General features: G+C 45.7%; 1 protein-coding gene across 1 annotated transcript; it reads right to left on the reverse strand.

Moving 5' to 3' along the window:
• Positions 1-482: 482 nt before the first annotated feature.
• Positions 483-5,509, reverse strand: LOC307207485 (G-protein coupled receptor 12-like). The gene is made up of 3 exons (XM_079961413.1): positions 5,250-5,509; positions 1,934-3,045; positions 483-1,232 (listed from the first exon to the last, which is right to left on the reverse strand). Exons 2-3 carry the CDS (start codon positions 3,041-3,043, stop codon positions 1,164-1,166), a joined length of 1,179 nt encoding a protein of 392 aa, XP_079817539.1. The 5' UTR covers positions 3,044-3,045; positions 5,250-5,509; the 3' UTR covers positions 483-1,163.
• Between the last annotated feature and the right edge of the window lie 18,808 nt (positions 5,510-24,317).

Consider the following 24,317-nt stretch of genomic DNA (forward strand, 5'->3'; position numbering starts at 1 on the left):
ACCTCTCATCTTCCTTAAAACTTAAAGTTAACTAACTGGGCTTCCTAATCATATCAACATTATTCTCCCACATCTGCTCTTTCCTTTCCATTTTAGGTCAGTGTGTGTAGCCCCAATTATCTCTGGGGTCACTTTTAAGTCCAAAGAAGTAAAGAAATTTGCAGGAAATAAATGGTTACTCTATAATCTCACACAGTGATACATAAATTTAAGGTGCGTTCATTCCTGTGGACTCCCTTAGAGTACTGGCTCCACAGTAGGATAATGGAACAGCCACTCAACCTTCTCAGCCAACTCATGAGTTGTTGAGTTGTGCAATCTTTATGAGGGCTGGAGGGAAGGTGGGGAGCCAATGACGAGGAATGGCAGTTATTTTTATCTGACTCAACCCGGCCCATCTCCTTTGCCCGGGGCTAATAAATCCACACTACACGCTATCTTTTTTTTCAAAACAGAAGCCTGTGTGCTTTTTTTAAGTAGCATTTTACTGTTTGATTGCGACTTCCGCGGAGCTGTCCAGTCCTGATGGTGCTGAGACGTCTTTGGGATGAGAAGGAATCTGGCAGATTCCACTCATCCCACGACGTCTCGGTTTATTTGTTTTTAAATGGCTATTGATATTGCATAGAGGATCAAAATTTGATTCGGATAAAAATGGAAACTCCAAACGGAGCAGCCCACGTTTTTCTCTGGAAATATTCCTGCAAACTATCTGTTTATAATTTTGGTTTTGCTTTGCTATCTTTAATATTCGACATTAATAAAGGGAAGCAAACTTTTAACTGTTTGCGTCTGGCTTCCTGCTCCCGCGCTTACATTCACACCCTGTTTCGAAAAAGTGTGCTTCATTCAGAGAAGAGCCCTGAGCTGCCCTAGACCCCGGAGTCAAGGCAAAACCTCCTCTTACGCTCCAGTCTCCACGACTAACTAAAAGAAACTCAAAGGCAGAATTCACATGACCCATTTTTTAAAAAACTTGTACCCGCAGAATAAAATCAGGCAACTTTTTTTTAAAAAAAGCAGAAGATACCCCCGCCCACTCCCCGCAAACGCCTTTCCTGAGAATCCTGCTTTCAATCAAAGGAGAAGAAATTTTAGAGGCAAGAAAGTAAATCAAGAAAGCAGAACAAGATTTGTTATGTTTTGAAACATTATCTTGCAGTTTACACTTGGTGTTCCACATTGGCCACAGATTTTGGCAAATGTCCGAGTCTTTCGCCACGCCTCCCTCCCTAAACACAAAGAAATAATAAAATTAAAATATCGCCCGGTCGCTTGCGGGGAGAGGGAGGGGGGAGCATGTCAGGCACATCTTACTTGTGTATGGTTTATCAAAATAAAAACAGGCATAAGAAAATAACCATCTGGAGAGCCTTGACACTGACACCCTGCTTTCTTTTCCTAAGAAGGTTGGGTAGGGGTCCCTCCCCTCCCCCGTTTTGTTTTCTCCCCTCCCCCCCCCCCCCGCTGCAGCTGCTGGTGCTGGGGGATCATACAAAGGCGAGGAAGGGGGAAAGGAGGAGAAAGAGAAAGAGAAAGAGAAAAAGAGGAAGAGAGAGAGAGAGAGAGAGAGAGAAGAGAGAGAGAGAAAGAAAGAAAGAGAAAGAAAGAGAAGAGAGAGAGAGAGAGAGAGAGAGAGAGAGAGAGAGAGAGAGAGAGAGAAAGAAGAGAGAGAGAGAGAGAGAGAGAGAGAGAGAGAGAGAATAGAGAGAGAGAGAGAGGAAGGAAGGAAGGAAGGAAGGAAGGAAGGAAGGAAGGAAGGAAGGAAGGAAGGAAGAAGAGAGAGAAAAATAAAGAAAGAAAAAGAAAGAGAGAGAGAGAAAGGAAGAAAGGAAGAAAGGAGAGAGAGAGAGAGAGAGAGAGAGAGAGAGAGAGAGAGAGAGAGAAACTAAGATTCCAAAACCATAAAGGCAACCATAGACCCTTGTCATACGTCGCTGGATGTCCTGGGCCGAGAGGAGAAGCCGGAGGTGATGCACCCGCAGCAGGCCACCCAGAGGGATTTCTGGATGTCCGGATTTCTGAAGGCATAAATGATGGGGTTGATGAGCGAGTTGAACGCTGCCGGCAGGGCCAAAGAATAGGTGTAGACGGCTGGGTAGCTGGAGTCCGCCACCAGGGAATAGATGGCCAACGGGATCCAGCAGAGGGCGAAGGTGCCCAAGATGACCGAGAGCGTGGCGATCCCCTTGCGGGTGGAGGTGGCCTGAGAGGTGGCGATGAACTGGTGCTGGATGGCGATCTGCTGGGCGTGCCGGAAGGCGATCTTGCAGATCTGCAGGTAGAGGTGCACCATCAGCGCGAAAATGAGCAGGAAAGCGACGGCCAGCACAGTGGCGTTATTCTTGGTAACGGGCCGGAGGACACTGCAGGTGCTGCGCTCCCGCAGGCAGTTCCAGCCTAGCAGGGGCAGGAGTCCGACGCCCAGGCAGAACAGCCAGACAAGCAGCAGCATAGCGGCCGTGAAGGTCAGCGTGCGCTCGGAGTGATAAGTCAGCGCATTGTAGAGCGAGAGGTAGCGATCGACGGTGATAGCTAGTAGGCTGCACACCGAGGCGGAGAAGGCAGTAATCAGCAGGCCGGCGGCGCTCAGCAGGGCAGTCTCGCTTGGCGAGGACAGCAGGTACTGCACGCTGAAGTTGACGATGAGCCCCAGGCCGGCCAGCAGGTCGGCTAGGGCCAGACTGCCGATGAGCAGGAATGTGGGTGCGCGCAGACCGGGAGTGTAGAAGAGCACCGCCAGCACCAAGGCATTCTCGCAGGCCATTGCGGTGCCCGTGGCGCACAGCACGATGTCCCACGGGTTGACCGCCACGGCCGCCGCGGCCACATCCCCGCTGTCTCCTGACGCCGGAGACAGATCCAAAGGGCTCCCCGCGGTGGCAGAGGCGACCGACGGCGGCCAGAGGCTGGCGAAGGGCCGGGAGGAGGCGTTGAGGAGCGTTAAGAGTTGCTCCTGCTGCTGCTGCTCCAGACTTTGCTGCTGCATCAGCAAGTGCTCTTCCATGGCTGCTGCTGCGGCTGCTGTAGGGTGACCGAGCATCACTGAAGAGTGGAAGAAAAAGGCAACGGGAGACAGTTATAGGGGAGAAGGCAGGGCGGGGGGCGGGGGGCGGGCGGTCCCTGAGAGAAGGTCAAGGGGAAGCTGGCAGGGTTTGGGGTGCGTGTGTCAAGTATGGTGGGCACCCGCCCACCCCCAGGTCCGCACGTGGAAGGGAGGAGGGAAGGGCCATTAGCGGTGTTTGCATCCACAGAGCTAAGGTTTGGGTTTCACTAGTGTGCATTCAAACTCGAACGGAGAGGATGCTCCGCGACAGAGCACCTGCTTTGTCTGGAGGATGCCCCAGCTTCAATTCCTAGCATCTCCAGGTATAGCTGGGAGATAACCCCTGTCCGGAATCCCGGAGAGCCTCTTCCAGACAGTAAGGACGATACTGAGTTAGATGGACCAGTGGTCAGCACCTGACTCCATGTAACGGCAGCTCCGTATGCATGGGGAAGTAACTTTGCTCAGTGGTAGAGCATCTGCTTTGCATGCAGAAGTCCCAGGCTCAAACTCCCGCATCTCCAGACAGGGCTTGGAAAGGCCGGGAACCCTAGAGATCCACCACCAATGGAAAGCAGATGCCTTTGTTCCTATGACCCAATATATCCCAGTCCCATTTCTGGGGATGGGGAGGCGGGGTAGGGAATGTCAATTCCACCAGGATTTGACACCAAACCAGCCACCCCGTCCCATTGCCAACGAAAGGAACCATCAGCCTTTAACCCTGCGGCTGAGAAGGCATCTTATAATCAGCGTGGATGCTCCCTAGCTTCTCTGCCCCAGGAAACACACATCGGTTCCGAGCCGCGAAGGTGGAGGCACGGAAGACGACGCTCTCCCCAGCCTGTATTAAAAGCTGTTACCCTAAAAACTCCGGTGCCAGACGCCAGAGGCACTCGCGGGAACACAACAGCAGCTTTGAAAAGGGCACCTTTGCAAAAGGAAAAACCAGTCCCTTCCCTGCAAGCAGTGACCAGTAATCTGGGCGTATGTCTGGGCGTGCAGACTTAGCTGAGTGTAACCTGCTTGGTTACTTCCTCTCCCAAAACCCCAGGTGAAGAGTCCTTCATAGGAGGACTGCTGATTTTCGGGGTAGTGAGTATTTTTAATTTACTGTAAATTATCTCCATTCCCTGCCGCTCATGCCCCTCACAAAAATGAGCAAAATCAGAGTGCCATGTTGTGCATCCAAAATGTTTCCTACCCCCCTCTACACACACACACACACACACACACACACACACACACACACCACACACACTGTTAGGATGCAGAGGCGCTTGCATCATCAGTTGTATGTTGGGTGCTGCGGCTACATGGTGGGGAGGGAAGGAAAATGGGACACCGATGACTTACATAGCGTTATATAGCGGGGCTAGAATTTCTTGGCTTGGTCTTTCCCAGAGCTGCTAATAATAATAATAATAATAATAATAATAATAATAATAATAATACCTTTTGACTCGAATGGGAAAGAATTATCGCTCTCTAATTAGCTATATATATAGGCAGATATAATTTGTAGTCTAGTCCTCTCCGGATATCTATTTGCATGATTCCAAAAGCACCTTCTCACTCAAATTTCGTTCATAACACATCCAGCTACCGTTAGAACAGTAAGACTGCCGCACCGAAGCGAAGCCAGTTTAATTTGCAGTTCCCGCCCCGACCCCTCCTTTTTTGGGGAATGACACAAGCCGCCTGCGAACAACCGCAGAAGCTCAGCTGCCGCGAAAAAAACCAAACGCGCGCGCGCACAGACACAATCACACAGTTACCCGCACGCAACCTTTCCAGTCTGTGAGACTCCAACGTATTCCCACCTATCACCCCTTCCTTCTACAACCACCGTGCACATTTCTCTCTACTGTCAGGTTTTAGCGCTGTGAACAAAGAACCCGAGAGCCATTCAAAGGTCACCCTTTGGGCGTTTGGTCTGTGCTGCTGCAGCCGCTGCTTTTGACTCTTGTGGCTGCTCCCATAATACAACTTAACAGAGCCCACCAAAGAACAATTTAGAAAACAGTAGCCAAGCCGCTGGGCTGGTTTCATTGTTCCATGCAACGCGAACACCCTCCGCCTCCCGCTTTCCAAGCCCACTGCGGGATGGAAGAATGTGTGGGTGGGGAAGGAATCAGGTAGATCCCAGGCGACATTCAGAAACAGGCATGCAATTCCCCACCTCCCCAGTTGTTGTTTGTACCTTGGTTTCCAATTCTTTGGTCAGTTGTCCTCCCTGCTAAATCCTTCTCAGTCCTCGGAATTAAGGCTTCCTTCTCTGGTTTACATGGCTAATAACGCTGGCAGGTCTCTGCCAACCGAGTTGCTCTTAATATTTCCCCCCCTTTGGGTCTGCTGATATCTCTCTACTCTGACGTCAAAAGTCTTCTCTTATATTCACGATCGGCTCCAAGTCTGTGAATCAGAGGAGCCTGTGATCAGAATAACAACGAGGCGCTTTCTCACACTAGCTCAGCTCCTCCTCTCCTTTTCTCCAAGATACGCACCGGCGAGGAGATAAACACACTCTCGCGCGAGCGCGCATACACACTCGTCCTCTGGAATTTCATTCATAAGGCTGCCGAGACCCGCCTCCTTTTCCCAAGGTCAGGTGCTTCACATCTTCGCTTTGAGCGAAGAGAAGCCTGCAAGGTCTGTCCGTTATGAAATGCAGAACGACACAATATGAACATGAAAAAGAATGCATTATTATCATTATTATTTTGACTGGAGGATGGATGCGAGCTGGTGATGACTTCTGGAGCTCAACTGCACCTGGATGGATGTTGTGTAATTAGATCGAGCTGCAGGGACCCGAGATACTGATGGGGATGAGAAGAGCAACCTAAGAGCTTTAAGCACTGCTTAAACAATAGCAACAGTCTTGTGGCAGTTTAAAGACTAGAACCTGTGTTATGGCACAAAGACCTCCAATGCATGAAGTGTTATACTGAGTTGCAAGTATATAAACAAATGCATGCTAGAGACATTATAAATATTAAGGTCAGAGGAAAATGTGATGTAGAAAAGTATAAATAATTAGGTAACTGAACAAATATTGTGGATTTTTAAAATCACGCTGCATGTGTTAATTGGCTTACCATGCCAGGATGTCTGTGTTACTGGCACAACTGCTTGTTGTGTATGACCACAGCTAACTATGCAAATATGTCTGTACTTGTTTGCATCTCATGTCACTTTGGCCTCACTCTTTGCATGCATGAGCACACATGTGCATGCGTGCGTGCGCGCGTGCGCGCGCACACACACACACACACACAGGAACATAGGAAACTGCCTTTTACCAAGTCAGACCACTGATCCACTATGTATGTGGCAAGGAAAAGAATGGTACAAAAGAATAATTCCCTGGATGCCAAGAGCCAAGTTTGGGGCAAGTACTCTTTGGTGAGAGAACCCCAAATATGCAGCAAAGTAAAGCATGGAAATATAGGCTGTTATACCTTTGATATATGTCTTTCTGAGAGAGTTCCAAAATAGTCCCCTCTTCCTCCAGCATAGGAAAAGAAAGGTCACATGTTTAGTAAGATAAAAATGGTTTACTTACAAACTCTTCTCAGACCTCCTCAGACCTCTTCACATGTTAAACTTCTCAGGTAGACTGGGGGGTGTGTGTGTGAAGAAATATTTGATGACCTAGTCCCTCCCATGGTGAGCTAAGCCTGGCAGGACAGCTTACTTTACATTATGAACCCCATCATGGATTAGACTTAATTAAGCAGGTTGGTTATATGAGGCTGGTTATCACACCCACCTAGTTCAGTATTGCCTACACTGACTGACAGTGGCTTTCTAGGATTTCAGGCAGGAGTCTCTCCCACCCATGAAGCTCAGTGAGGCAATTATCTTTGGCAGCAGGCTAGGGGCAGCTGGAAGGGGCAGCAGATTCAGGTCCCACAAGAGCATGCTGCTTGCCAGCAAATGTGGGAGTGGATGAGGAGGGCACCATTTTATGTTTTGCCTTGATTGGTAAAACATCCAGGGCTGGCCCTGATGCCAACCCTGCCTGGAGATGTCCATGAAGATTGGACCTGGGATGTTCTGTTTGAGCTACGACCTCACCCCACCCTCCACAAATTATGTACATATGTATCTGCAACACAAGATAACACTATGCATCTGATGAAGTGGATTGTAGCCCACAAACATTTATGCCATCATAAACATGCTAGTCTTTAAAGTGCCACAAGACACTTTGTTGATTTTGCTAACATAGAATATTAGAATTATAGAGCTGGAGGAGATTCTGATGGTCATTTAGTCCAACCCCCTGCAATGCTGGAATCTCAACTAAAGCATCCATGACAGTTGTACACCCAACCTTTGCTTAAAGAAAAGAAAGGAGAGTCCAGCACCTTCCGAGGGAGACTGTTCCACTGTCAAACAGCTCACACTGCCCAAAAGTTCTTCCTGATGTTTAGCTGGAATCTCCTTTCTAGTAACTTGAATCCATTGGTTCGGGTCCTACCCTTCAGAACAGGAGAAAGCAAGCTTGCTCCATCTTCCATGTGACAGCCCTTCAGATATTTGAGATGGCTAGGATTGTTATTTTTTTTTAAGTGGGTAACCCAAAGTTGGGCCACCCCAATAGAAAGTCCAAGATGCTTTCCAGGGCTGCAGTGTCCCAGGGCCTCCAAGCTAAGGATAATGCACATTCTTTCAAGTTAAGCCACTTGAGACCCCTGCTGAATCAAAGGTCCATCTAATTCAGCTCTCACAGTGGCCAACCAGATGCCTCTGGGAAGCCTACAAACAGGACATGAGCACAACACTTGTGATTCCCAACAACTGGCATTTAGCGGTACCCTGCGTCTGACACTGGAGGTGGTAGTACATAGCTATCATGGCTAGTAGCCATTGATAGCTTTATTCTGCTTCATCTCTGGAAGTATCACTTGCACATTGTGTGAGGTAGATGGTAGATAGATAGACAGACGATAGATAATAGATAGATAGATGGTAGATTAGATAGATAGATGATAGATATAGATGATATAGATATAGATATAGATATAGATATAGATATAGATATAGATAGATGATAGATAGATGATAGACAGATAGATGATAGATATAGATAGATAGATAGATAGATAGATAGATGATAGATAGATAGATAGATAGATAGATAGATAGATAGATAGATATAGATAGATGATAGATGATAGATGATAGATAGATAGATAGATAGATAGATAGATAGATAGATAGATAGATGATAGATAGATAGATAGATAGATGATAGATAGATAGATGATAGATAGATGATAGATGATAGATGATAGATGATAGATAGATGATAGATAGATAGATAGATAGATGATAGATATAGATAGATAGATGATAGATAGATAGATGATAGATAGATAGATGATAGATAGATATAGATAGATAGATGATAGATAGATAGATAGATAGATAGATAGATGATAGATAGATAGATGATAGATAGATAGATAGATAGATAGATAGATAGATAGATAGATAGATATAGATAGATAGATAGATAGATGATAGATAGATAGATAGATAGATGATAGATAGATAGATGATAGATAGATATAGATGATAGATAGATATAGATGATAGATAGATATATGCATTTAAATAACAAAGCATGTATGAAAATGCTGCCTTTGAGGAAGCATTATGGATGTTTTTAATTACAACAAATACGTAGGGCTGTAACTCTAGTGGGTTTTATTTCCTTACTTGAAAATGAATTGGAACATGAATAATGTTTTGAAAATGGATGTACCATCCTATGCAAGTGGATTTCAGGGCTACATTGAAGGAGGGGCAATGCTAAGCTCTGGGGCATAGTTTCATTGTAGGAATGGATTGGGACACTAGGAGAGGATGTTTTGTTTAGTTATTATCCTTCCAAGCTCATGTGAGTAAGATCAGCAGAGTACCATCCTTTGCAGCTTAAACTTAGAAGCTAAGACAAGGTTGACTCAATATTCTAGAAAAAAACAATCCAGGATGCTCTGAAGCAGTCAGGATTTCCCCTGGTATTACCTTTTTTCCCCTCTTAAGAACATCAATCACACACATTGGTTTTGTGAAGAAATAAAAGAACTATTTACTTACATGATATAGGTCTTAAAGCAGGAGTTACAGTAACAAGATGAAAGCAGGCTTATAACTACAGTCTCACCGTGGGTTACAGCCGCTTCAGGTTGCATTTTTTCGGGTTACACACCCACCGAAACCCAGAAGTAATGGAATGGGTTACTTCCGGGTTTTGGTGTTCACACATGTGCAGAAGCACTAAATCGCTTTTTGCACATGCACAGAAGTGCCAAATCGCAACCTGCGCATGCGCAAACGTGCCACTGTGGGTTGTGAACGCTGCGGGTTGCGAACATGCATCCCGTACAGATCACGTTTGCAACCTGAGCATCCACAGTACTATCTAAGTTACAAAAGTACAAAATGTAAGTTCAAAAATAGTGTCTGAGCTGCAGACTTCAGACATGTACAGGTGGTCAGCTTGGAAGCAAAGAAAGGGATGCCCAAGCTGGAAGGAAGTATGTGGTGTTACAGCTTTCTGCCAAGGCAGAAAAAGAAAGTGATTTCAGAGAGTTCTCTCTAGCAAGTTTTATAGGAAAGCTTTGTAAGCTCGAGCCCCTTCATGTGCCCATCTGGCAAAACATGATTTGTTGGTTTGACTGCAATAATGTCCCACATGAATAGCCTGCTAAGTTGTTTAATTTGATCTGTTTGCCAGTTCCTACCAAAGGTTTAGTAAGAAACTTTGCTCACAGTTTCACATGTAAGGAAATGATGCAATGGGAAATCTGTGTGAATTTCAAAATCCATATTACTAGAGCTAGATGGTAAATAAAAGTAACAGAGTTCTGCAGAACTCAAAATCTTGTGTCTTATTGTTATAGCATTTGGGCTGATCAAATAAAAGTATTGTGTAATGGTTCTAGGGGTTGCTCGTGCGTAAATCGGCGCCACGCTTGGCTGAGTTGCCTGGGTGAACCCTTTCTGTCCAGACAGCCACTCACCCATGGCTGTCTCTATCGCTGGCAGAATCCGTCAGTGGGCGTTTCTTGAACTTCTTCCAGCAAAGAAGCTCTTTGACGCCTAGTCTCCGCCTACTCTCCCTGCGCGGAAGCCTTCTGCGCAGGGAGGGTGTGGGCAGCAGAGGACCCATGCTCTCCCCGCTGGTCTCCGGCGAGGAGTCATGGAGCCACCTCGCCGATTCCCCCATCTGCCCCCCTTCTCCACTAGTGTTACGCTGATTTCCTTCCCCAGAAGATGGGCTGCTTCTCTCCCTCCCGGTACGCTCTCCGGAATCCCTCTGGAGCCCTCCCTCTCCCTCTGGCTCCGATGGCAGTTCCCTGACATATTGCCTTAACATGGATTTTGGAAATTCTTTTATAGATCAACACAGCTATTTTCCTTTTATTGCGTGTGAATTTAATTTAGATTGTATGGCAAAGCTCTCTCTTGGGCATATTAGAATGGTGAAGAAACACTGCAAGTCTGCAATTCCTATATTTTCATCTGATACACTGGGGTGTATAGTAATCAGCACTGTGTACTAAATATTTTAAGAATGCAGAAGAGGAATAATATAAGCTAATTATTTGCTAGACGTGAATCTCCCCACCCCCGAGCAGCGGTGTGCAGTTTTCAGTCCAAACTCACTGGGATAGATTCAAAGGATTACCAAGAACATGTTTATATTAAGCAACTCTTGCAGAAACATGTCACTTTAACCATCTGCCTCCTCAAGAGAGGCTCTCTCTTTCTGACACATCTCTCTTCTCATTCCGACACATTTAGGCATCACAATCTGGCACAGTCAGAAACAACTGGCAGTTTTTGCTGAGCAGAGACTGGATCTGGTACAGCTAAGAGTGAAAACCATACAGGCTAAAAAGCGTCCTCCATGGTGCCTCTTAGTTTTCCAGGTAGCATAGGGGACAGTCTAGCCACGTGCACAAAATACATCAGGTGAGGAAGCTGTCTTGCACCATCAGCAGTCAGAAGGCCTAGAAAAGGAAAAGTTCTCCAGAAGGTTTTTTTTTTTTTAATATACATAGTATATTATACTATATCCTTTCCCACCAGTCTTCCATGCCATGGAACCCAAGCTAGCACTCATATGGTTCCCAAGCAGTCACCCATCCAGGCATAGAACAGATCCAGACCTGCTTAGCTTCAGCAAGGCCTCATTGATATAAGACAGGACTTTCACTGTACAGTACAGTGGTACCTCAGGTAAAGTACTTTATTCGTTCCGGAGGTCCGTTCTTAACCTGAAACTGTTCTTAACCTGAAGCACCACTTTAGCTAATGGGGCCTCCTGCTGCTGCCGCGCCGCCGGAGCACGATTTCTGTTCTCATCCTGAAGCAAAGTTCTTACCCTGAAGCACTGTTTCTGGGTTAGCAGAGTCTGTATCCTGAAGCGTATGTATCCTGAAGCTTATGTAACCCAAGGTACCACTGTAGACTTTCAGCACCTCCTAAGAACATTTTTTGTTTAGGCAAGCTTACACAGGTGTTAAGAAAGCTGGTACTGAAAGTTGGTTAAGCTGTTTTTATTTTACAGTGGTGCCTCGCAAGACGAAAAGAATCCATTCCGCAATTCTCTTCGTCTAGCGGTTTTTTCATCTTGCGAAGCAAGCCCATTGACGACTTAGCGGATTAGCGCTATTAGCGGCTTAGCGGCTTTTAACGGCTTTTAGCGGCTTATCAGCTTAGCGGATAAGCGGATAAGCGGCTTAGCGGCTTAGAAAAAGGGGGGGGGAGTCGGAAAAACTCGCAAGACATTTCGTCTTGCGAAGCAAGCCCATAGGGAAATTTGTTTTGCGAAGCGCCTCCAAAACGGAAAACCCTTTCGTCTAGCGGGTTTTTCGTCTTGTGAGGCATTCGTCTTGCGGGGCACCACTGTATTGCCATTTTAACTGTTGGAAAGTCTTACATTATTGTTGCTAATTCATCTTAATGCTTTGCCTATTTTTGTAAACCACTTTGAGTTTTTTGTTTTTACAAGTGGTGTAATTTTTTTTATTAAATAAATAAATGTGCCTTCATGTGGTTTCAGTCCGTAGCCTAGAATAAATCTATTGAGTAGATCTATGGAGGCCATGGCACCAGAAGTCTCCAAGCAGTAACTGAGGGTTTATGTCAGGGTTGAGGAAGCTGCAGTCCACTTGGTGTTGTTAGACTCCAGCTTCTTCCCAGCCAGTCAGGGATGATGGGAGCTGTAGTCCAATGACATATAGAGGGCCTTAGGTTCCCCATTCCCTGGTTTATGTAGTCAGCTTGATTGACTCACTCATCCTGATGTATTAGTGAGGTTCTGATCCTGACTGGACATGGTTCCCCCTGTCAAGTAGGAATCTGACAGGGGATGCCTCATGTTTCCAAACAAGTCTACACATTGGTTCAGACTCCTTGTAGTCCATATTCTTTAGTCTCCTGTGATGATGGAAGTGTCCCAAGCTGGGAATGTGTCCAGTTGGAGCAAATTCTTAGAGTATGGTTTCTGGTGTTCACTCTTGGTGACTTATCTCCATCCAGTCCTGGTTCATGCTGCAGCACATGCTGGGGTCTTCCTTCTGATAAGGAAGTCTCATCAAATTCTACAACTAGGATTTGACCCGTTTGTGAAGCTGACCAACACCAAACCTCTCCTTCAAATGTTTTGGACGATAACTCCAATCATCCTCAATGCGTGGGGAAGTCTACCCTATACAAATACAGTGGTACCTCGGGTTAAGAACTTAATTCGTTCTGGAGGTCTGTTCTTAACCTGAAACTGTTCTTAACCTGAAGCACCACTTTAGCTAATGGGGCCTCCCGCTGCCGCTGAACCACTGGAGCATGATTTCTGTTCTCATCCTGAAGCAAAGTTCTTAACCCGAGGTACAATTTCTGGGTTAGTGGAGTCTGTAACCTGAAGCGTCTGTAACCTGAAGCGTATGTAATCTGAGGTACCACTGTAGTAGATGTTGTTGGCAGACAATGACCGCTTTGAGAAGATGCGGCATTTGCATTTGCAAAGATTTATATCACATTGTATGGCAGAAGTTTAGTCCTGGGTCATGTTGCTCAGATTGCTGTGAGACCAGACTTAGCACAGGATTTTTGAATTTCTGGGTTTGTGATTCTGGTGATCCATTGTTGCTGGCGATAAGATGACTGTTGAGAGGTAATTTAGAGCTGAATGAGACCTTTAAAGAGCTGATTGTTGGGGGGGGGAGAGAGAGAGAAAGAGAAATATAGACAACATGACAATGGGATACTGAAGTTGGATGCTGCGTTGCTCATTCATAAAATCCAAGCATGTCAGGGCAAAACTGCTCAAGGATGGCAACAAAGGCTTTTTATTGCCATGTGACATGACCACATGCCATTATAAGAATCCATTCCTGCAATTCCTGGGGAGTAAAAAAAATAAATCCCTTTGTTAATGATCCTGGTTTTAAAATAGTCTTTTGCTACTGGGTGGCCTGGGTAGCACATACACACTTCAGAAATGCTGTTCACAGTGTGCTGGCATTCATCACAGCCACTTTCCTAAGAGAAAGCTCCTCTTTACTATCACAGTGGCATACAATTGCATAACATAATGGATGGCATAATAACAGAAAGCTGTCAAGATCATGTTTGGAAATAGAACAAGGCATAAGTCCCACTTGTCTGGATGGAGGAGAGGGAGGGGGTATGTGAATCTGTGTAGACAGCAGCCTTCTTGTACAGAGGTGAATTGTACATTGGCTGCCCCACCCACTTTTGCCTCTAACTCTGCCCACCACTGGCATGCAGCCCCTAGATTGGTGCCTAGAAGGAAATGTGGCTCCAGGTGGAAAAAGCCCCTGACCCCTGGGTTACACTACTGCAGGGGGTTTCCCCTTTTTATTTCCTGTTTCTATGACAGCATTTGAGTCGCAGCTTTGCAGCACAATATATCTAACTGAGTTCAACGGTTCTACTCCCAGGGAACTGTGTGGAGGATTGTGTTTTCAGTCAATTAATTAATTGGCTAGGTTAATCAGTTAAAACATTTAATTGGACAAACTGTAACTGTCAAGTGCTATCTTGGAAGAGGCATCACCCCCATTTGAGTCAGAATGGAGCTGCAGTATGGGGTGGGTATCTGTGGGAGAAAGAGAGAGAGTTGCAGGGCGTAGTGGTTTCGGGTATTCATAGGGGATTCGGTGTGTGTGGAGCATACACACTGGAGCATGAAGGGGCTGCAGGATAGAGTAGGGTATTTGAAGGTATGGACAGAGGCGGATTTAGGGCTGAATAACCAGATCCCCTGCACAGGGTGTAAGGGACAAGGGAGTACCTTCTCATCTCCTTCCCAAAGCCTAGTAAGTACTGGGCTTTGAGGAGAAGAAGATGTGAGGGTTCTGACAGGTTCTAGAGTCCTCCTTTCTTCCCAAAGCCTAGTTAGTACTTGCCTAGCTTTGAGAAGGAGGTGGGGGGGGCTAGGACCCTGCTGGAGTCTCACATCTCCTTCCCAAAGCGGGCACCTCACTTAGCCAGCTTTGGGAAGGCGGCTTTGGGATGGCATGGGGGGCAATTTTGGTCTGCCCCAGGGTGCCATATTACCAAGGTCCACCCCTGGTGCATATGTGGTTGTGGGGTGCATTCTCCATGACCCTGTTGCAGGTTTCCAAATAAGCTGGTGTGCTTATCTAACAATTGCACAACACTATCTTATTCCAGGGACATGGGTGGCGCTGTGGGTTAAACCACAGAGCCTAGGACTTGCTGATCAGAAGGTCGGTGGTTCAAATCCCCGTGACAGGGTGAGCTCCCGTTGCTCGGTCCCTGCTACTGCCAACCTAGCAGTCCGAAAACACATCAAAGTGCAAGTAGATAAATAGGTACCGCTCTGGTGGGAAGGTAAACAGCGTTTCCGTGCGCTGCTCTGGTTCGCCAGAAGCGGCTTAGTCATGCTGGCCACATGACCCGTAAGCTGTACGCCGGCTCCCTTGACCAATAAAGCGAGATGAGCGCCGCAACCCCAGAGTCGGTCACGACTGGACCTAATGGTCAGGGGTCCCTTTACCCCTTTACCTTATGATCTTATTCCATAACTGAATGAATAGGTTAGGGGTCAGCAAACTTTTTCAGCAGGGGACCAATCCACTGTCCCTCAGACCTTGTGGGGGACCGGAGTATATTTTGAAGAAGAAAAAATGAATGAATTCTTATGCCCCACAAATAACTCAGAGATGCATTTTAAATAAAAGGACACATTTTACTCATGGAAAAACATGCTGATTCCCGGACCGTATGCGGGCCGGATTTAGAAGGTGATTGGGCCAAATCCGGCCCCCGGGCCTTAGTTTGCCTACCCATGGAATAGGTTGTGGCACAGTAGTAGACAATGTACTTTGCATACAAATATTTAAGGTTTAACACACAGCATTTCCAGGAAGGGAAAGGCCCTGTCTTAAACCCTGGAGAGATGCTTTAGTGTACTGAGCTAGATAGATCTATGTTTTGACTCAATTGAATAAAACTTTATTACGGACACAGACCAGCATAAGAGGAACATATGAATAAAATAGCAGTTAGGATTTAAACCAGTAATTGTTAAAGCAAATAAGAACAAAGAAACAAGCATAGGATAAAACATGTGAATACGAGATTAAACACAGATAGTTGATGAATAAGAATTGATAATTAAAACAGATACGAACTAAAAGACACACAGTTAAAACAACTATAAGGGGTAGAGCTTAGGGGAATATTGGTCTTGCAATATGGGCCTTCAGTTTAGGACTGGTTTCTAGCACAAACCATCCTTGGGCGAATATCCATCATGGCAGCGCAAAATCTAGCAACTGAGTATGTAACATCTGGGTTTTCATCCTGGAGTAGTAGGGAGATGTTGAGTTGTTCTGTGCATCCTGGGAATTTGTGCAGGATAGGCAGGATAAACCTGGCTCGTATGTCTACATAGTACTGGCAATGGAAAAGGGCATGTTCTGTTGTTTCCTGCTGCCCGGAGCCCCATGGGCATTCCTCTCCTCATATGGTGTCTTCCTATAACGTCCTTCCTGAATGGCTGAGGGGAGGGCCTGACAACAGGCCACAGTGAAAGCCCTTCACTGTTTTGAGATTTCAAGGTTGGTTATATAGGGCATTTGGGAGGTGAGGTATCTTCTGGTTTCACTGATTAGAAATTTTGGGGACCTAGCTAGGCCAGCTTGGCGTTCTGTGTCTTCCACATGCTGTTTAATGTTTCTTTTAGGTTGTTCATGCCCCATGTCAAGTAAAATCTCTGTGTTGAAGCCTAGAGTAGTTATTATATTTTTCACAGCTCGTTTCCATGTTGATTGGAAATCATCCTTAATAGTCAGGGGAGCAAGGCTGCTCAGAAAGAAAGATAGTCTCAACCAGTAATTAAGAGTGGCAAGCCACACTCTGGCCTCAATTCTTATGGATCCAGTTTCAAGACGTATGGTAGCATTGGAGACATGTTTAGGCACTTGTAGAACACTATATAACAGCTGTGCAATCAATTTAGCCTCAAACAATTTGAGGGCTGCAGGTATATCGTGTCCACCTGAGGTACCTGAGGATAGCATTTGTGCTTCTGTGGGCATTCCCTGCAATGTAGTCACCGTGGGCTTTTCTGCTTCCCAATGAATGTGGGGCTAGACCCAGGTATTTGAAGCAGGTGACCTGCTCGATCTTGTGCCCATTGATGAACCATGCACGTGGTTTGGGCCTCTTGGCAAAAACCACAATTTTGGTTTTCTGGTCATTGAGCTCCAATAGGCCCTCCTTGCAATATGCTGCCATTGTTCTCAAGAGGCTTGTTGCGTCATCTGCGTAAAGCAGCACCGGAATATGCTTTCCTGTGAGTTTTGGAGGGTGGAAATTCATATTGTGGAGGTGGGGAATCATATCAATTGTATAAAAATTGAATAAAGATGGGGCCAATATGCATCCTTGCTTGACTCCCTTCTCGGTCTCTATTGCGTTGGATAGATGTCGCTGGAGGGAACATGGCACTTTTAGCAAGGTCCCTTCATGTGCTGTGCGTATTAAATATAGCAAGCATCTGTCAAGTGTGGAAGTCTCCAGTTTTCCCCATAGCTTTATTCTGGAGATGGAGTCGAAGGCTGCTCTGAAGTCGATGAAGGCCACATACAGAGAGACAATGTTACTAGATGAGTACTTCTCTATTAGGTGTTGGAGAACTAAGCCTTGGTCAAAGGTTGAGCGTCCTTCTCTGAATCCCACTTGTTCATCTGCAAGTATATTTTCTTGTTGTAGCCAGTCTTGAAATTTCCATTGTAGGTCACTTGCATCCAGTTTACTTATTATGTTAAGAAGACTGATTGGTCTGCAGTTGGCCGGATCATCTTTCTTGCCTTTTTAATATCTTGGGACAATGATTAGGAGTCCGCAGTCCTTGGGAATCATTTTCCTGAATAAAATTTTCACCAAAATTGGAAATATAGTATAAAAATGATTATACAATGGAGTTAAAAGTGCCAAAGTGTGAATTCGCAGCACTTTCAAAGTTGCTGTTAACTACAGCATGGAGGGGGGCACAATTTGGAATTTGCAGGTTTGTAGACCCCTTGAAGTACCATAGGTTTTGGCGTATAAGACGACTTTTTAACTGCGGAAAATCCTCTAAAAAGTTGGGGGTTGTCTTATATGCCAGGTCTCCCAGCGCAGAGCCCGCCACCCACTACTGCTGCCCAGTGAAGCTGCTGAAGCTGCAGTGGGTTGTGGGTGGCAGGCTCCACTCTGCACCAGAAGGAAGCCACCCAGCGAAGCCGGCTTAGCATCGCTGGGCAGCTTCACCAAGCAGCTTCCTCCTGGCGTGGAGCCCACCGCCTACAGCCGCTGCCCAGCAAAGCTGCCACATATAAGACTGGCCATCTTATACACCCAGTCGCCTAATATGCCGGAATCTACAGTAAATCTTGTATGCCAAGTCTTATGTTATTGACTATACAGTTGCTAATTTTTTATATATAAAATATAGGATTTTGAACTTTATTATGATGGAGCACCTTTTTTACCTTTATCAACCTACATACCAACTTAGTAATTATTTATTTTGCTGTTCACCTTAACTAAAAAAGGCACTTTGATATCTATATCTATATCATCTATATTATTATTATTAAAATTTGTATACCGCCCTTCAGCCATGCATCTCAGAATGGTTCATAACTTAAAAATACAACATAGAAACACATAACACCCCCTCCCCCCATCCTTCAATAGGCAGGGAGTTCCAAAGGATAGGTGCTGCCACACTAAAGGACCAAGTTCTTACAAAAATAGAAGGGTATTATGTGGCATCTGTTGTAGTGCCAATTCCGCCAATTGAAGTGGTTGAGTGAGCACAGGTGGGGTAAGGCAATCTTGGAGATAAACTGGTTGCAAGTTGTTAAGAGCTTTATATACCAATAATAACACCTAGAACCTGGCCTGGTAGAAAATTGGCAAACAATGCAGACCTCTGAGCACAGGTAATATATGCTGACAAGGTCTCACTTCTATCAGCAATTGTGGAGCAGCATTCTGCACTAACTGCAGCTTCCAGATCAAGCATGAGAGAAGCCCCGCATAAAGCATATTGCAGTAATCCAGTCTTGAAGTAAAGGTAAAGTAAAAGATAAAGGACCCCTGGATGGTTAAATCTAGTCAAAGGTGACTATGGAGTTGTGGCTTTCAGGCCAAGGCAGCTGGCATTTGTCCACAGATAGCTTTCTGGGTCATGTGGCCAGCATGACTAAACCACTTCTGGCACAACAGAACACCGTGATGGAAACCAGAGCGCACGGAAGCGCTGTTTACCTTCCCACTGCAGCAGTACCTATTTATCTACTTGCACTGGTGTGCTTTCGAACTGCTAGGTTGGCAGGAGCTGAGACAAAGCAATGGGAGCTCACCCCATTGCACCAATTCGAACCGTTGACCTTCCAGTTGGCAAGCCCAAGAGGCTTGGTGGTTTAGACAGCAGCGCCACCTGTGTCTTGAAGTAACCAGTGCATGAAGTGTGGCAAGGCTTTCGCAGTCCAGGAAACCAATCACAATTGGTGAGAGGAACATCCAGTCACTGAGGCTACCTGAACCCCCCAGTGACAGGGCTTAATCCAGAAGCACACGCAAACTGAGAGCCTGCTCCTTCAGGGGAAGTGCAGTCCTGTGCACTGTAGGCAACTGACCAATTTCTTGGATCTGAGAGCTACTCACCCACACTTCCTTTGTCTTGCCAGGATTCCAGCTCAGCTTGTTTTTACTCATCCATTTCACTATTGCATCCAGGGACTGCACAGCCTCTCCTGATTCAGATGTTATAGAGAAGTAGAGCTGACTGCAAATGACTGCTCCTGGTGACTTCATGAAGATAGCACTGGAGATAAGATAGATCCTTGTGGCACCCCATATTGTTGCCACCGGGGAGTGAGGGGGGAGCAAAAAGCACTCTACCGATGCTACTCTCTGGAGGCAAACCAGGCTCCCTTGCACCTTTGGCAAGGAGCTGTATCAGCCCCCCAATCTGTCCCTTGGGTCCTTGGCTTTTTAATATGTAATGTTTTATTGTGCTTTTATATATGTTGGAAGCCGCCCAGAGTGACTGGAGCAACCCAGTCAGATTGAAAGGGTACTACTACTACTACTAATTGGCAAAGAGCAGTATCATCACCCCCACATCCCTAGCAGAGTTCCACGCCTACCCATGCAGAGCAGCAAAAGAGTGGCCTGGGGAGCAGGCAGATGGGCTCCTAGTCACTCCTAGTCAGAGTGGAGCTGCTCTCTGGACTTAGTCCTGAAGGTAGGGTTGGAATTTATGTAATACAATGCCCACATTTCCTATTTCCTGGAACCAGTCCAGGAGGATACCTGGTATGGGATTGATGGTATGGGATTGAATCTCACCCCAAAATAGTGACAGCCGACAAGTATACCTCACCTGCGCTTGGCATCAAGAGTATTCAAGCAGAGAGAGGAGGAACACAGAGGAATCAGCTGCAGATCTTGACAAGCAAGTTCTGAAAGCAGAATGGACTTGCCATGGAGAGTTAATACAAACTCCTGGGCTTCACAGGGGGAATGCGGCTTTTGGAATGCAAAAATTACGGAAGCACCTCACCCCATCCAAAAATAGTGTGAGCGCTTCATTTTTCTCTCCGCTATCAATGTTTTGAGTTCTTGACATTTAGCAATGCTAGGAGGCCTCCAGCAGTGCAGCTGCGCTTCTCACATGGTGAGTTGGAGAGAAATGCCTTTGGAAGGTGGTGCTGATGTTTATGGTTACAGAACCAAAACCTGATTTGAGTAATGGTGTGCAATCAATCAATTCTGCTTCAAGGAGCCACTGTGATTGCAATGGCAAATCTGAAAGGGCTCAGGCCATGTGTCTTGAGGACAGAAGGCTGGAGTCAGGGGCCCAGGGCAGAACCTGTACAGAGCTATGTTATACACTGGTAAGGATTAAGGCCCCTTCATGGATCACTGCCTTGCCATGGCGAAGGGGCTTGAATAACTCAGAGAAGCTATGAGCTATGCCGTGCAGGGCCACCCAATCTGGACAGGTCATAGTGGAGAGTTTTGACCAAACATGATCCACCTGGAGCAGGAACTGGCAAGCCACTCCAGTATCCCTGCCAAGAAAACTCCATGGACAAAGACAACAGGCATATAAAAGTTATGACGCTGGAAGATGAGCCCCTCAGGTTGGAAGGCGTCCAACATGCTACTGAGGAAAAGCGGAGGACAAGTACAAGTAGATTCAGAGCTGATGAAGCGGCTGGGCCAAAGCCGAAAGGACGCTCAGTTGCGGATATGCCTGGAAGCGAAATGAAAGTCCAATGCTGTAAAGAAAAATATTGCATAGGAACCTGGAATGTAAGAACCATGAACCCTGGTAAGTTGGATGTGGTCAAAAATGAGATGGCAAGAATAAATATTGACATCCTGGGCATCAGTGAACTAAAATGGATGGGAATGGGCGAATTCAGTTCGGATGACCATCACATCTACTACTGTGGGCAAGAATCCCATAAAAGAAATGGAGTGGCCCTCATAGTCAACAAAAGAGTGGCAAAAGCTGTACTGGGATGCAGTCTCAAAAATGATAGAATGATCTTGATACGAATCCAAGGCAGACCTTTTAACATCACAGTAATCCAAGTTTATGCACCAACCACTGGTGCTGAAGAAACTGAAATTGACCAATTCTATGAAGACTTACAACACCTTATAGAAATGACACCAGAGAAGGATGTTCTTCTCATTATAGTGGATTGGAATGCTAAAGTAGGGAGTCAAGAGATAAAAGGAACAACTGGCAAGTTTGGCCTTGGAGTTCAAAACGAAGCAGGGCAAAGGCTAATAGAGTTCTGCCAAGAGAACAAGCTGGTCATCACAAACACTCTTTTCCAACAACACAAGAGACGACTCTACACATGGACATCACCAGATGGGCAGCATCGAAATCAAATTGATTATATTCTCTGCAGCCAAAGATGGAGAAGCTCTATACAGTCAGCTAAAACAAGACCTGGAGCTGATTGTGGCTCAGATCATCAGCTTCTTATAGCAAAATTCAAGCTTAAACTGAAGAAAGTAGGAAAAACCACTGGGCCGGTAAGATACAATCTAAGTCAAATCCCTTATGAATGCACAGTGGAAGTGAGGAACAGGTTTAAGGATTTAGATTTGGTGGACAGAGTGCCTGAAGAACTATGGATGGAGGCTCGTAACATTATACAAGAGGCAGCAACTAAAACTATCCCAGTGAAAAGGAAATGCAAGAAAGCAAAGTGGCTGTCCAATGAGGCCTTACAAATAGCAGGGGAAAGAAGGCAAGCAAAATGCGAGGGAGATAGTGAATGATACAGGAAATTGAATGCAGATTTCCAAAAAATAGCAAGGAGAGACAAGAAGGCCTTCTTAAACGAGAAATGCAAAGAAATAGAGGAAAACAATAGAATGGGAAAAACCAAAGATCTGTTCAAGAAAATTGGAGATATGAAAGGAAAATTTCGTACAAAGATTTCCATAATAAAAGACAAAAGTGGAAAGGACATAACAGAAGCAGAAGACATCAAGAAGAGGTGGCAAGAATACACAGAGGAACTATACCAGAAAGAAATGGATGTCTCGTATACCCCAGGTAGTGTGGTTGCTGACCTTGAGCCAAACATCCTGGAGAGTGAAGTCAAATGGGCCTTCGAAAGCACGACTAATAACAAGGCCAGTGGAAGTGATGATATTCCAGCTGAACTATTTAAAATTTTAAAAGATGATGCTGTTAAGGTGCTACACTCAATATGCCAGCAAATTTGGAAAACTCAGCAGTGGCCAGGGGATTGGAGAAGATCAGTCTACATCCAAATCCCAAAGAAGGGAAGTGCCAAAGAATGCTCCAACTACCACACAATTGCACTCATTTCACACGCTAGCAAGATTATGCTTAAAATTCTACAAGGCAGGCTTAAGCAGTATGTGGACCGAGAACTCCCAGAAGTGCAAGCTGGATTTAGAAGAGGCAGAGGAACCAGAGACCAAATTGCAAACATGCGCTGGATTATGGAGAAAGCTAGAGAGTTCCAGAAAGACATCTACTTCTGCTTCACTGACTATGCAAAAGCCTTTGACTGTGTCAACCACAGCAAACTATGGCAAGTTCTTAAAGAAATGGGAGTGCCTGATCACCTCATCTGTCTCCTGAGAAATCTCTATGTGGGACAAGAAGCTACAGTTAGAACTGGATATGGAACAACTGATTGGTTCAAAATTGGGAAAGGAGTACGGCAAGGCTGTATATTGTCCCCCTGCTTATTTAACTTATATGCAGAATTCATCATGTGAAAGGCTGGGCTGGATGAATCCCAAGCCGGAATTAAGATCGCCGGAAGAAATATCAACAACCTCAGATATGCAGATGACACAACCTTGATGGCAGAAAGTGAGGAGGAATTAAAGAACCTTTTAATGAGGGTGAAAGAGGAGAGCGCAAAATATGGTCTGAAGCTCAACATAAAAAAAACGAAGATCATGGCCACTGGTCCCATCACCTCCTGGCAAATAGAAGGGGAAGAAATGGAGGCAGTGAGAGATTTTACTTTCTTGGGCTCCATGATCACTGCAGACGGTGACAGCAGTCACGAAATTAAAAGACCCCTGCTCCTTGGGAGAAAGGCGATGGCAAAACTAGACAGGATCATTAAAAGCAGAGACATCACCTTACCAACAAAGGTCCGTGTAGTTAAAGCCATGGTTTTCCCAGTAGTGATGTATGGAAGTGAGAGCTGGACCATAAAGAAGGCTGATCGCCAAAGAATTGATGCTTTTGAATTATGGTGCTGGAGGAGACTCTCGAGAGTCCCATGGACTGCAAGAAGATCAAACATATCCATTGTTAAGGAAATCAGCCCTGATTGCTCACTAGAAGGACAGATCGTGAAGCTGAGGCTCCAATACTTTGGTCACCTCATGAGAAGAGAAGACTCCGTGGAAAAGACCCTGATGTTGGGAAAGATGGAGGGCACAAGGAGAAGGGGACGACAGAGGACGAGATGGTTGGACAGTGTTCTCGAAGCTACAAAAATGAGTCTGACCAAACTGCGGGAGGCAGTGGAAGATAGGAGTGCCTGGCGTGCTCTGGTCCATGAGGTCACGAAGAGTCGGGCACGACTAAACGACTAAACAACAACAAGGATTAAGGTGACATAAAATTATGTCATGTTTTATTTTCAGCGTGGAACAATTATGGTTGTATTGTTTTTTTAAAGCCATTGCTGGGAGGGAGCTGTAGCTCATACACAGACTTACCATGAGTCTGGGTTCAATTCCTCACATTTCCAGTTATAATGGTAACAAGGAAACATCTTGTTAGTCAGTCCCTAACTGTGGCCATTAAATCTCAAGCAAGGATGTGTGTAGAAGGATGTGCTAGATGGCTAAAGAGACTACTGTTTCTCTCCACTCTTCTGCCTTGTTGTTGTTGTTGTTGCTGTTGTTGTTGTTTAGTCGTTTAGTCGTGTCCGACTCTTTGTGACCCCCTGGACCAGAGCACACCAGGCACTCCCGTCTTCCACTGTCTCCTGCAGTTTGGTCAAACTCATGCTGGTAGATTCAAGAACACTGTCCAACCATCTCGTCCTCTGTCGTCCCCTTCTCCTTGTGCCCTCCATCTTTCCCAACATCAGGGTCTTTTCCAGGGAGTCTTCTCTTCTCATGAGGTGGCTAAAGTATTGGAGCCTCAGCTTCATGATCTGTC

This window comes from Podarcis cretensis (genome assembly GCF_951804945.1).
Source record: "Podarcis cretensis genome assembly, chromosome: Z".
Classification (NCBI taxonomy): domain Eukaryota; kingdom Metazoa; phylum Chordata; class Lepidosauria; order Squamata; family Lacertidae; genus Podarcis; species Podarcis cretensis.